General features: G+C 40.7%; 1 protein-coding gene across 1 annotated transcript in view; it reads left to right on the top strand.

The window, feature by feature from the left end:
• The window catches only part of LOC110526133 (solute carrier family 12 member 2), a 43,821-nt gene that overhangs the window by 26,544 nt on the left and 2,159 nt on the right, over nt 1-15,118 (top strand). The window contains exons 14-24 of the mRNA XM_021606767.2: nt 3,715-3,870; nt 4,111-4,210; nt 9,055-9,166; nt 9,308-9,448; nt 9,966-10,072; nt 10,331-10,410; nt 10,794-10,943; nt 12,907-13,029; nt 13,241-13,352; nt 13,569-13,655; nt 13,954-14,089. Of these exons, the coding sequence (XP_021462442.2) occupies nt 3,715-3,870; nt 4,111-4,210; nt 9,055-9,166; nt 9,308-9,448; nt 9,966-10,072; nt 10,331-10,410; nt 10,794-10,943; nt 12,907-13,029; nt 13,241-13,352; nt 13,569-13,655; nt 13,954-14,089 (1,304 nt within the window). The remainder of the gene's footprint in view (nt 1-3,714; nt 3,871-4,110; nt 4,211-9,054; nt 9,167-9,307; nt 9,449-9,965; nt 10,073-10,330; nt 10,411-10,793; nt 10,944-12,906; nt 13,030-13,240; nt 13,353-13,568; nt 13,656-13,953; nt 14,090-15,118) is intronic.

Genomic DNA, 15,118 nt, shown 5'->3' with positions numbered 1-15,118 from the left:
TGGCGCACCAAAAAAAGTGTTACGGGAAGACAGTTTGGACTTGGCCTCACTCCTATCAAATCGCATTGAGAGCATGCGTCATTGACAGAAATAACTTAAATTGTTTCATCTCGTGTTGTTGTCTTCCGGTTGCTAGCTAGCTAAAATTGTCCCTTTCCTAAATTAGCCATGGATGGAGATATGGATTTGGACTTACTTGGTTTTACTTAATTCTCCATACTGGCCAATGATTATAATAGCGATTCTGATCCAACCAGTAATTCATACATTGTGCCCCTGGCCGGAGAGAATGGGAGTTCAATATGTAGCTAGATGTAGAAGGCTAATGATAACTAACTAACGTTGCCCATGAAAGGAAGTTAGGCTAGCGAGCAAGCATTTTAGCCGGGTAGCCTAAGACAGCAAAAAATAAAAGCGTGTATTGTATGATAGAGTGATAGACCATGGCGTCAACATGAAAGAGAGGAGGATGGCATTGGCGTTTCTCTGCAAGTAGGGTGAGTCAACATGGTTTTTCTACTTGTACGAACATGCACGCACACACGCACAGAAATCAGATACATGGACAACCACATCATATTTTGCTTACTTTGACTGGACTAAATTGTTTTTGGTATCTTTTAGTTGTCACTGTATTACACTAAAGGTGATTTGATGATGTTGAAATGTTGAAGTTGATGGTGCTGGAATAGTGGAGGCAGCTCCTGTTTTCTTTGCGACTTGCGGTAACTCTCCGTGGTTCTAAATCAATAGTTGTTAAGTGGTACGAAAATGTCGGAAACATTAACTTGCTTGACCATTCTGTAGGTCATGTAACTGTTTGTTCCATGTAATATGCTTTGTGGACTTCAATGGACAGAGGTTTGGTTGAATTTATTCTGTCACTTTGTCTACTTATTGTCTCGACCTTTAGGCTTACAGTTGAAGTTGGACGTTTACATACAACTTAGCCAAATATATTTAAACTCAGTTTTTCACAATTCCTGACATTTCATCCTAGTAGAAATTCCCTGTCTTAGGTCAGTTAGGATCACCACTTTATTTTAAGAATGTGAAATGTCAGAATAATAGTAGAGAGAATGATTTATTTCAGCTTTTATTTCTTTCATCACATTCCCAGTGGGTCAGAAGTTTACATGCACTCAATTAGTATTTGGCAGCATTACCTTTAAATTGTTTAACTTGGGTCAAACGTTTCGGGTAGCCTTCCACAAGCGTCACACAATAAGTTGGGTGAATTTTGGCCCATTCCTCCTGATAAAGCTGGTGTAACCGAGTCAGGTTTGTAGGCCTCCATGGTCGCACACGCTTTTTTCAGTTCTGCCAACAAATCTTCTATAGGATTGAGGTCAGGGCTTTGTGATGACCACTCCAATAACTTGACATTGTTGTCCTTAAGCCATTTTGCCACAACTTTGGAAGTTTGCTTGGGGTCATGGTCCATTTGGAAGACCCATTTGTGATCAAGCTTTAACTTCCTGACTGATGTCTTGAGATGTTGCTTCACTATATCCACATAATTTACCTGCCTCATGAAGCCATCTATTTTGTGAAGTGCACCAGTCCCTCCTGTAGCAAGGCACCCCCACAACATGATGCTGCCACCCCCGTGCTTCACAGTTGGGATGGTGTTCTTCGGCTTGCAAGCATCCCTCTTTTTCCTCCAAACATAACAATGGTCATTCTGGCCAAACAGTTCTATTTTTGTTTCATCAGACCAGAGGACATTTCTCCAAAAAGTACGATCTTTGTCCCCATGTGCAGTTGCAAACCATAGTCTGGCTTTTTTATGGCGGTTTTGGAGCAGTGGTTTCTTCCTTGCTGAGCAGCCTTTCAGGTTATGTCGATATAGGACTCATTTTACTGTGGATATAGATACTTTTGTACCTGTTTCCTCCAGCATCTTCACCTTGCTGTTGTTCTGAGATTGATTTGCAGTTTTCGCACCAAAGTACGTTCATCTCTAGGAGACAGAACGCGTATCCTTCCTGAGCGGTATGACTGCTGCATGGTCCCATGGTGTTTATACTTGCGTGCTATTGTTTGCACAGATGAATGTGGTACCTTCAGGCGTTTGACAATTGCTCCCAAGGTTGAACCAGACTTGTGGAGGTCTACAATTTTTTGTAGATTTCTTTTGATTTTCTCATGATGTCAAGCAAAGAGTCACTGAGTTTGAAGGTAGGCCTTTAAATACATCCACAGGTATACCTCCATTTGATTCAAATTAAGTCAATTAGCCTATCAGAAGCTTCTAAAGCCATGACATAATTTTCTTGAATTTTCCAAGCTGTTTAAAGGCCCAGTCAACTTAGTGTATGTATACTTCTGACCCACTGGAATTGTGATACAGTGAATTATAAGTGAAATAATCTGTCTGTAAACAATTGTTGGTAGATGTTCTACCCGACTTACCAAAACTATAGTTTGTTAACAAGAAATTTGTGGAGTGGTTGAAAAACAAGTTATAATGACTCCAACCTAAGTGTATGTAAACTTCTGACTTCAACTGTAGGTTGTAATTATATTGATCAACATCTCAACCAAATATTACCCAATTATATCCACGTTGAAATTATGTGGTGTGCCCAGTAGGCTTGGCTCTTCTCTTCCCAGCACTGGATGGGTTTTGACTGACAGCCCTTCTGAATTTGAGCACCCAGTGCGACAAGAAGTTTCCCCCATCTCTCCTGCTAATTGGGCAACTTTAAAAAATGTTTTTGTTGTCTGAGTGAGGGAAATGCTGCAAATTAAGTGGACTATGTATTTTGCTAAACACCCTTGATTCCAAATGTGCACTTCACATTTCCATATCATAAAACTCAAGTTCGCCACGGCACACACACCTGAATGCAATCATGACTCTTTTCTATGCGCACCAAAATGATTATCTGTTTCCCTGAATTGCTTTATGTAAGCTTAACACTGTAATATCGTATTTTATAACTTACATGTTGGCAATAGAACAAGCTTTCAAATGATTCCCAACTGACCCAGATTGCGATTTATAATGGACCGTTTTTGGATTGTGTAAACAACAACAGTAATTGTGTGATGGTGGGGATGCCGGGTTGTGTTCCAAACAAAAAAACTACAAGCGTGCTTGCTTTAGATACTCAACGGCACAGCTAGGAGTGTTCAAAAGGCACCTTATAGTTGAAGACTCTTCTTTGAGTCATAAAAGTGCATTAAAATTACTTAAGAATTGTGCACACTTTGGAGAGGTGTTTGGCCACTTGGCGACACTAGTTAGTCCTCTCACTCAAACCTTTGTAATTTTTTGTCTTTCCAGGAATATTCTTATCATGTATCCAGAGTATTTTCAGATTTCGCTATCAACAAACGCGGTGAAAAGTACAATAAATGTAAAATGCACATAAATTCAACAGTGTAATGTTTGGATTCATCATTGTGTCAGGTGAACTGTCTCCACCTTTGGTCTAATAATTTTCCCATTATCTCCAAACTTTTCCCTTTCAATGGCTACCATGGTTATGCAAATGCTGTTATATTTCTTCCGTAAGAAACATTTCAATTCAGCCCTGTCCCTATAGGCCAATTCCCACGAGTGTAAAGGGTTAAATGACGTTCTAACTCTGTTGTTTTTACACACTGATGTCACTACATATATATTCCCAGCCTGTGTTTTGTCAATATGAATTTATTGTTAATGTTTTGTTCTACTGTACATTGTACTCTCTCCCTTCTAAATAGGATGGCGGCCAAGCTTCAAATATTTCAATAAGTGGGTCTCGCTGGCTGGAGCCGTACTTTGTTGTGCTGTCATGTTTGTTGTAAACTGGTGGGCCGCCCTTATGACCAATATCATTGTCTTGGCTCTCTATGTATATGTCAGCTATAAGAAACCAGGTAAATGGTCCTCTTCTCACATAGTATTTGAATGTAATCTGGGACAGAAAACTATGGGCTGTATTTTCTCTTTGCTGTAAGAACACTGTGTCTTTATCATACACACATATTATAATACTACATGTATTTTCACTATATTCTAGTGTTGATGTCGGCTGTTGTTACACTTCTGTTCAATATTTGTCTCTAATCTATTGTTTTATTTTTTCTTCATTCTTTTTTCATTTTATTCCCACACAGATGTTAACTGGGGCTCCTCCACTCAAGCCTTGATCTATAACCATGCCCTGACACACTGCCTCCTTCTCACTGGTGTAGAGGACCACGTCAAAAACTTCAGGTAGCACAGCAGCAGGTCCTTTTAGAGGAGCATCAGCGTAACTGTTACACATCATACTGCACACTACTAAAAAAATACCCACGTACTATGGAATGAATCCTGCACCTTGACGTTGTGTACTTCAGCAACAACATTCAATGTTCAACATCAGGGCCCATTTATACCAAGTGTCTCAGAGCAAGAGTACTGATCTAGGATCAGGTCGCCCTGTCCATTCATTATCATCTAAAATGCAAATTCGGGATCTTAAATTAGTCTTTACCATTATCTTAAATTACTCTTTTATTTCAGTTTTTATCAATTTAAACAAAAACAATACATTGTACAATACTCCACAATATGTGAAAGTGTATATGTTGGTATTGTGCTTCCAATGAGTGGTATTATACAGTGGACGGTTAGAGGTGTTATGGTGCGTGCATAACCAAGCGGTAACTAATTTACCACATTTGGGAAAAATACACCTGAATGGCCCTACACAACTGGTAATTATGAGTTAAATCAGCCATGAATCCCATTGTGACGGGGGAATGGAAGCTTGTTGTGTGCAATTGAATGCAAGATTCACAAAAGAAAATTAACATTAACGTGTAGAATTTTTGTAGTCCTTTAAATTAGGATGTGACATGTACAATACAAATGCATTCTGACTAAATATATTGTAGCGGCGGCAACCTATTAGAAGTAGGTCACACAAATCCAACTCAAGGCTTAATATGTGATAATCAGTTTCAGTTTGAATTTGTTTGTTTGAACTGGGAAAATCTTCATTTCTCACCGGATTGGCCTTCGACAGAGCTGCTGGCACTGCATCTCTTGAAGAATATCCGTATATCCATCTAACGTTAGTCGTTAGCTAGCCTACAGTTGAGAAATTGAGGATAATACAATGACATTGTGATCAACACTATGTCCCCTTTTCTACGCATGACCCACTGATAATTGTTTTGCAATGGCCTACTGAATGAAAGCAATTGAGTATGAAAATATATGTGCATGATGTTTCGTCATCTGTCTCATTTATAGCCTGGCACAGATAGCAAAACTACGTTAAATACAATGTTAATTAGATATCATCGCCACATGACTTATGTCGAATTTAAAAGACACCGTAAACATTAACGTTAGCCATCTCGCAACGTCTATTACACTGTAACTTACAGGCAGCCTCACTAAATCCGTAAACATAGGCACCCTCATAGTTATCATCCTGACCAACTTGCCCTCTAAATACACCTCTGCTGTCTTCAACCAGGATCTCAGGGATCACTGCCCCATAGCCTGCGTCCGTAATGGGTCCGCGGTCAAACGACCACCCCTCATCACTGTCAAACCCTCCCTAAAACACTTCAGCTAGCAGGCCTTTCTAATCGACCTGATCCGGGTATGCTGGAAGGATATTGACCTCATCTCATCTGTAGAGGATGCCTGGTTGTTCTTTAAAAGTGCTTTCCTCACCATCTTAAATAAGCATGTCACATTCAAAAAATGTAGAACTAAGAACAGATATAGTCCTTGGTTCACTCAGACTTGACTACCCATGACCAGCATAAAAACATCCTGTGGCGTACTGCATCAGCATCTTTTCAGGGAAGTCAGGAACCAATATACACAGTCAGGAAAGCAAAGGCTAGCTTTTTCAAACAGAAATTTGCATCCTGTAGCACTAATCCCCAAAAGTTTTGGAACACTGTAAAGTCCATGGAGAATAAGAGCACCTCCTCCCAGCTGCACACAACACTGAGGCTAGGAAACACTGTCACCGCTGATAAATCTACAATAATCGAGAATTTTAAGAAGCATTTATCTACGGCTGGCCATGCTTTCCACCTGGCTACCCCTACCCCAGGCAACAGCTCTGCACTCCCCGCAGCAACTTGCCAATGCCCCCCTCTCCCCCCGCTTCTCCTTCACCCAAATCCAGATAGCTGATGTTCTGAAAGAGCTGCAAAATCAGTTAAGCTAGACAATATGGACCCTCTCTTTCTAAAATTATCTGCCGCAGTTATTGCAACCCCTATTACTAGCCTGTTCAATCTCTCTTTCGTATCGTCTGAGATCCCTAAAGATTGGAAAGCTGCCCATCTTCAAAGGGGGAGACACTCCAGACCCAAACTGTTACAGACCTATATCCATCCTGCCCTGTCTTTCTAAAGTCTTCGAAAGCCAAGTTAACAAACCGATTACCGACCACTTTGAATCCCACCATACCTTCTCCGCTATGCAATCTGGTTTCCGAGCTGGTCATGGGTGCACCTCAGCCACACTCAAGATCCTAAACGATATCATAACCACCATCGATAAAAGACAGTACCTTGCAGCCGTCTTCATTGACCTCGCCAAGGCTTTCAACTCTGTCAATCATCACATTCTTATCGGCAGACTAAATAATCTTGGTTTCTCAAATGACTGCCTTGCCTGGTTCACTATTTCTGAGATAGAGTTCAGTGTGTGAAATCAGAGTGCCTGTTGTCCTGACCTCTGGCAGTCTCTATGGGGGTGACACAGGGTTCAATTCTCGGGCCGAATCTTTTCTCTGTATATATCAATGATGTCGCTCTTGCTGCTGGTGATTCTCTGATCAACCTCTACGCAGACGACACCATTCTGTGTACTTCTGGCCCTTTTTTGGACACTGTGTTAACAACACTCCAGACGAGCTTCAATGGCATACAACACTCCTTCTGTGGCCTACAACTGCTCTTAAATGCAAGTAAAACCAAATGCATGCTCTTCAACCGATCGCTGCCCGCACCCACCCGCCCGACTAGCATCACTACTCTGCACGTTCTGACTTAGAATATGTGGACAACTACAAATACCTAGGTGTCTGGTTAGACTGTAAACGCTCCTTCCAGACTCACATTAAGCATCTCCAATCCAAAATTAAATTTCGCAACAAAGCCTCCTTCACTCATGCTGCCAAACATACCCTCGTAAAACTATTATCTAGTATCCTATAGAATCGCCTCCAACACTCTACTCAGGAAATTAGATGTAGTCTATCACAGTGCCATTCGTTTCACCAAAGCCCCATATACTACCCACCACTGCGACCTCTATGCTCTCGTTGGCTGGCCTTTGCTACATATTCGTCGCCAAACCCACTGGCTCCAGGTCATCTATAAGTCTTTGCTAGGTAAAGCCCCGCCTTATCTCAGCACACTGGTCACCATAGCAACACCCACCCTTAGCACACGCTCCAGCAGGTATATTTCACTGGTCATCCCCAAAGTCAACACCTCATTTGGCCACCTTTCCTTTTAGTTCTCTGCTGCCAATGACTGGAACAAATTGCAAAAATCACTCAAGCTGTAGACATATCATATCTCCCTCATTAACTTTAAGCATCAGCTGTCAGAGCAGATTACCGATCACTGTACCTGTATACAGCCCATCTGTAAATAGCCCACCCAACTACCTCATCCCCATATTGTTATTATTTTTTTGCTATTTTGCACCCCAGTATCTCTACTTGCACATCATCATCTGCACAGCTATCACTTCAGTGTTAATGCTAAATTGTCATTATTTCCACTATGGCCTATTTATTGCCTTACCTCCCTAATCTTACTGTATATAGATTTTTCTATTGTGTTATTGACTGTACGTTTGTTTATCCCATGTGTAACTTTGTGTTGTTGTTTTTGTCGCACTGCTTTGCTTTATCTTGGCCATGTCGCAGTTGTAAATGAGAACTTGTTCTCAACAGGCCCACCTGGTAAAATAAAGGTGAAATAAAAATAAAAAATGAAACGTATTGGTTAACAAAGCTTTGATTATGACCAAAGTCTATAGTAGTGAATACTCTCTCTCTCTCTGTTCTAACTTACCACACATTCACATCGTAGCCTATCTGCATGAATTCGTTGTGTCAGAGCCTTTTCCAAAATGTTAGCTACAGGTAGGTCTAACAGTCACAAGCGTGTGCAGCAGCCTCTGCAGCAGCAGCCTCCCCCAGGTCCTAGTGCCCGCCCGATATGAAGTTTAAGATGTGATGGAACGGTTGTCGGAAGAAAAAAAATCACAGAGAAAATATATTGACTGATATATTGATTTATTTAGGGGGGCTAATGAACAGGCCTAGCAACATCCCTGTCTCACTTCAGAACAAATTTCCTTTAGATTTTTGGGGGGGACTGTTGTAGTGAATTTGTTATTCAGTGCTTTTGTATGGACTAATAGCAGTAAGGCCCACAATTGTTTTTCATCAAACAATTTTTTTAAATATTTTTTTATTCTTCAATCAGTCTTAAAATTCCAAATCAAAGAGCTAAATGATCCTTGGTATGACCTTCTTAAAACAGTTCCATATAGCTTAGTAGACAGGGCTTAGGCTTTAGGTGGTTTTATTGTGTCATGTTGCGTTCTGTGATTTAAAGGTTAAGTTTGTACACTGCGCCTACTAATGTTCCATTGCATTTTGTTACAATATGATTTGGCACATTTTGTATATTTGCCATACATTTTAATTTAAAAAAAATGTACAAATAATTTTTAAGTGCTTGTTGGAATATATTTCACAAAACATTTCCAAATAAATGTTTTAATATATTTACCTAATATATATGTAAAAAAAAAAAATCTAAAATACATTAATGCATTCCAGAATGTATTTTTAAAAGCATTTTCTGATCCATTTAACAGATATTGTGATTTCAATTTTACACACATACGTATATATAGATTTTACTGTAAGTACAATACTTAATATTTGTTGGAATGTATTAAAATCTAGTAAATACATTTTTTAAAAGAATACATTATTTGGCCAATTTAAAAATGTCACATGTATCCTGAAAAACGTAAATCGATTATTTATTTATTTTTTTCATACGGGATAGACCCCAGTGTCTGGTGATGACTGGATACCCCAATGCCCGGCCTGCTTTACTCCATCTGGTAAACGCATTCACTAAGAACGTAGGCCTTATGGTGTGTGGCCACGTCCGCACGGTACGTATCATTACAAGCCTAGCCGCTAAGCCTTATCAACTACAAAGCATCTCTGTACATACACAGTATACATCTTACATATAGTTTACAGCTTACTTATATTTTTAGGAGTAACAGCTTTGATTGTTTCATTATCCTAAGGTGTCCCGTCGGCCAAACTTCAAGGAGATGTCTCTTGATCATGCCCGCTACCAGCGCTGGCTGCTGAAGAATCGCATCAAGGCCTTCTACACCCCTGTGTTTGCTGAAGACCTGAGACATGGAGCTCAGTACCTTTTACAGGTGATTGTTCTGCAGTGCACTGCTATAATATGTGGTATATCCTCAGTATGGTGTCTGCCTAGCCTGGTCCCAGATCTGTTTATGCTATCACGTCTTTTTCATGACCAGGAGTGGAAAGGAGTGGCATGATGGCACAAATGAACTGGTTCCCAGGCTCTTGTCTATCATGATCTTTTTCAATGTGCCAATCACCATCTAACCTTGTTTTTTTATTTTTTTTATTTAACCAGGCAAGTCAGTTAAGAACAAATTCTTATTTACAATGACGGCCTAGGAACAGTGGGTTAATCTGCCTTGTTCAGGGGCAGAACGACAGATTTTTACCTTGTCAGCTCAGGGATTTGATCTTGCAACCTTTCAGTTACTGGTCCAATGCTCTAACCACTAGGCTATCTGCCGCATAAAGAGGTAGTTATGACTACACTTTGTGCATGTTGTTCAAGGGATTTTTATTGAAAGAGTCGGGTAATGGCCTTCCAATATTAATATGTTGATGTAAACATTTTTCATCTTCAAGGCCACAGGTTTGGGGCGTTTGAAGCCCAACACACTTGTGATGGGCTTTAAGAACAACTGGAGTGATGGCGAGATGAAAGATGTGGAAATGTATATCAACATCATCCAGTAAGTGTATCTAGTTTGACTGACTACATGGTTTGCTCTAGGGTGAAGTTTCCCCTAGGTACAGATCTAGGATCAGCTTCCCCTTCCCAATCCTGACCTTAACCATTAGACGGGAAAATGCTAAACCCAAGATCAGCATATAGAGGCAATTTCACCCTACATCACATGCTTTCCTGTGATTGAAATCACTTTGGCCATCTATTCTTATACTAAATTCCCTCTTCAGTGTTAGTAACAAGCTGTACGGTTGTGTTTCAGTGATGCCTTTGACTTGCAGCATGGTGTTGTCATCATCAGACTACAAGAGGGTCTTGATATCTCCCATATTCAAGACCCAGGTACAGTATTGTGTCATGCTGTATTCTTCATTTTCCCAGGAGCACTCATTCAACACACTCATTCCTCACAATCAAGTTTAATATTCCTTAGTAGTACAGACATAACTTCAGAAGGAAGCTTCAGTGGATAGCTTCAGATGGATTGAGCACACCCCCTTTCTAGCTATTCTATGGATTTTTTCACAGTAGTAAGGGTGCATCCGAAATGGCACCCTATTCCCTGTAGTGCACTTATAAAGCGCTGAGATTTCCTTCTGTTATTATTACTTCTTTTGACCAGAGGTCTATGTAGTGCACTATATAGGGAATAGAGTTCCATTTCAGACGCAAGCCTAAGGACTAGATAAAGTGCTCTGAGATTTGTCTGATTGCCCCTTCTCCAGATGAGCTCCTGTCATCCCATGAGAAGAAGGACGCGGGTATGAAGGATGTAGTGGTGTCTGTCAACATGCTTGGTAAAGACTCCGAGGACAGTAACTCCTTTCCACCATCCCTGATCACCAGTGCTCAAAACAGCCCTCTCATTCTCAGAGGTAATCTTTAGACTATAATGAGTATATAGGCACAGTGCTTCACAGGTAATGTTGTAAAACAGAAATACTCAGATTAAGCCTATTCATGTCTTGAAGTCCACTTTTAGTCCAGTTGACTTATCCTGGGTTCAGGAAACCAGCTCCAAACAACCATAAACAGGCCTAACACGCACCAAAGTAATTAACGTCTACTGTTTATGCTCATTTGAAAAGCTACAATGTGTCTTGGTCAGTCCCTCCAGGATTTTCTAAATCAACAATTCCCTGTATATTATGCAAGTGCTTGCAAATTTGACCAATCGCTGCACTATGTCCGCACAAAACAGTCAAATCATCGCAATATTATCTCATAAAACTGACCCATCACTGGAGTACAAAAAGAGGGCTCACAATTTCAACCAATCGCCACATTATATGGTTCAATCAGCGACACATCAACAAACGTTTTCCCTTAACAGCGCATTTTCAAAACAAATTTGACAAATTCAGACCTTTTGGGGACATGTGCTCAAACAAAAAAAGGGCAGCCTCCCAAAATATGACTCGTTGAGCCATTATTAAGAAGAGGGGAAAGCAGCACAATCTGATGAGTAAAGTATTTTGCAAAACTATTTTGAACTGAAATAATACTTATTAACAATGACCAACACAGTTCCAGTCAAAACAGAAGATTGTATAAAATACTGTAGCCTACCATTACTATATCCAACCAAACTCCATTGGTTGCCACAACCACTATCATGTATCTTAGTGGTTTTCAAAAAAGAGTGGTACAAAACGTGTAACCCCTGCGCATGCACATGGACATGTGTACACCAGAACATGGAGCACAATTGCTGCGCAAATGTATCCTGTCAGTACTGCCATAAACAGTTATGCATTTTCAAAACGCAAGATAGGCTACAAAAATATACTGTGTTTTAAGCTGAAAGGAGCTGAAAGTCATTCATGTTAGCAGCCAATGTCAACTAGGGATATATCATGTCGCTTCTCTGGAGTCCAGAGCAAGCAAAATCATATGGATTACTTGTAGCAGAGATTGCAGGATCAGATGGAAAGCATGTTCTGTCTGCACTGTGCCATCATTTTGGAAGGCAGCCTCCCAGCACAGTGAAAGAAAAGGGGGATACCTAGTCAGTTGTGCAACTGAATGCATTCAACTGAAATGTGTCTTCCGCATTTAACCCAACCCTTCTGAATCAAAGAGGGGCTGCCTTAATCGACATCCACGTCATCGGCGCCCAGGGAGCAGTTGTTGGCCAGCTGGGTATCCCTGTTCTTCCTCACAAATATTGTAATACATTTGCCAGAATATGTTACATCTTCATCCCATAATATTGAAGGCAGTGCAGTGTTACAGCTGCTTATCTTTAAAAATCAAAACTATGCCTATCTGATATATGAAAATGATCAATCAAATCAGCAGGTTAGCATATTGTTCTGGCAAAGATGAGTCAGTAGTAGATTGCTACACTGTATTTTATTTGGATGATAAATGTAGGCTTGAGTAAATGAAACAAGTTATTTCTGGTCACTAATCTGAATATGCGCAGCGTGCCCGCCTTTGTGTGCCAATGCTGAATCAAGACGTGCAACATTTTAGTTCTGAAGCATATATGAGAATTTACCGATGACATGCAGGCAGTGGGTGCAGAGCAAGAACGACAAAAAATGTATACAAAAAAACTGGAAGGGCAAATGGGCATGTGCTTTGCACAGATAGAGCCCTCTGTGCATGTGCCTTGTTGCCATACAAAATGTCAGAATTGCCACAGCAAAATCGAGCATTTTTGCCCACAAATATAACAAAAAAACGGTGAAATCATGGATGCACTGCCTAGTATACAACTGTGCATGCCCAACTAGTGAAACATGTTTTCCTATGGGAAATTCTAACAGTCCACAGTCAATTACCGTCTTTGATAATAACTGTGTGACTGCCTTTGATGTGGTTGCTCCACAGAGACGAAGAGAAGTGCTAAGCCACTGAGCCTCACAGACCAAAGGCTTCTGGAGGCCAGCCAGCAGTTCAAGAAGAAGCAGTGCAAAGGCACCGTGGATGTGTGGTGGCTGTTTGATGACGGAGGTACAGTATGGCAAGTCAATGCTGTGATTATATTCGTATGCACCAAATGAATAGGCATTATATCCAATAGGAAAAGCTAATTTTCTGTTACAAAACACTTTGCTACAGTGAGCCCCAATGAATATGACCCAAGTGTCAACAATCAGATTGGACCCCAAAGAGTCGTCATTTATTACCATCATCCCTTATTTATCTGTTCCAAATGTTACAGGCTTGGCTCTGTTGATTCCGTACTTACTCACGGAAAAAAAGAAGTGGAAGGACTGCAAAATCCGTCTTTTTATTGGTGGGAAGATCAACAGGATTGACCATGATCGCAGGGCGTGAGTTATCGTTCCTTCAGTCATGATGTGAGGCTGAGGAATCTATAATATAATCAAATATTTAGCAGCTGCTTTTATTCAAAGCGACTTTGCATGCATTCATTTTTTGTATGGGTGGCCCCAGCCGAAATCGAACCTCCGATCCTGGTATCGCAAGCGCCATGCTCTACCAACTGAGTCTGAAAAATTGAGATACCTTCTCTTGTTTTTGAATAGAATGGCTGCTCTGCTCAGCAAGTTCAGGATAGATTTCTCTGCGATCTATGTGCTGGGGGACATCAACACCAAGCCAAAGAAACACAAGTAAGATGCCTGCTGTGTCAAGATCATGCACTATTTACATACTGTATAAATATATTTTTTTAAACACTGTAGATATGTGGCTGGAGGATGCGGCATTACCACTAAACCAGCCAGGCCACAAGATCATGTTCAACATGAAGTCATTTATAGGTCACTGAGAAGCCTCCGTCAAAGAAACTGTGCAATATGTGAAGTACAAAGAAACCCATTAGCCTAGGACTATAATGACAATGTAATCATAATTATAATGCAATAATAATTACGTTCATTGTGTGTACCGTTTACCTGTCTCTTGTAGTGTGCTTAGCTTTGAGGAAATGATCGAGCCGTATAAGCTAAAGGAGGACGACATGGAGCAGGAGGCTGCAGAAAGGTTGAAGGCTGAGGAGCCTTGGAGGATCTCAGACAACGAGCTGGAGCTCTACAGGGCCAAGGTCTGGATCTTTTAAAAAACAGATTTTAAAGTTAATTTCTAATTTTATTGAACGGATATAGAGGGAGGATGACACTGGGGAAAGTTAGAGGTTGTTTTAATCGCATATACAGTGGGGCAAAAAAGTATTTAGTCAGCCACCAATTGTGCAGGTTCTCCCACTTAAAAAGATGAGGGGCCTGTAATTTTCATCATAGGTACACTTCAACTATGACAGACAAAATGAGGGAAAAATACAGAAAATCACATTGTATGATTTATAATGAATTTATTTGCAAATTATGGTGGAAAATAAGTATTTGGTCACCTACAAACAAGCAAGATTTCTGGCTCTGGCTCTCACAGACCTGTAACTTCTTCTTTAAGAGGCTCCTCTGTCCTCCACTCGTTACCTGTATTAATGGCACCTGTTTGAACTTGTTATCAGTATAAAAGACACCTGTCCACAACCTCAAACAGTCACACTCCAAACTCCACTATGGCCAAGACCAAAGAGCTGTCAAAGGACATGAGAAACAAAATTGTAGACCTGCACCAGGCTGGGAAGACTGAATCTGCAATAGGTAAGCAGCTTGGTTTGAAGAAATCAACTGTGGGAGCAATTATTAGGAAATGGAAGACATACAAGACCACTGATAATCTCCCTCGAACTGGGGCTCTACGCAAGATCTCACACCGTGGGGTCAAAATGATCACAAGAACGGTGAGCAAAAATTCCAGAACCACACGGGGGGACCTAGTGAATGGCCTGCAGAGAGCTGGGACTAAAGTAAGAAAGCCTACCATCAGTAACACACTACTCCGCCAGGGACTCAAATCCTGCAGTGCCAGACGTGTCTGCCCCCCCTCCCCCCGCTTAAGCCAGTACATGTCCAGGCCCGTCTGAAGTTTGCTAGAGAGCATTTGGATGATCCAGAAGAAGATTGGGAGAATGTCATATGGTCAGATGAAACCAAAATAGAACTTTTTGGTAAAAACTCAACTCGTCGTTTTTGGAGGACAAAGAATGCTGAGTTGCATCCAAAGAACA

This window comes from Oncorhynchus mykiss, chromosome 6, assembly GCF_013265735.2.
Source record: "Oncorhynchus mykiss isolate Arlee chromosome 6, USDA_OmykA_1.1, whole genome shotgun sequence".
Lineage (NCBI taxonomy): Eukaryota > Metazoa > Chordata > Actinopteri > Salmoniformes > Salmonidae > Oncorhynchus > Oncorhynchus mykiss.
This window is presented reverse-complemented; position numbering and strand designations above follow the sequence as displayed.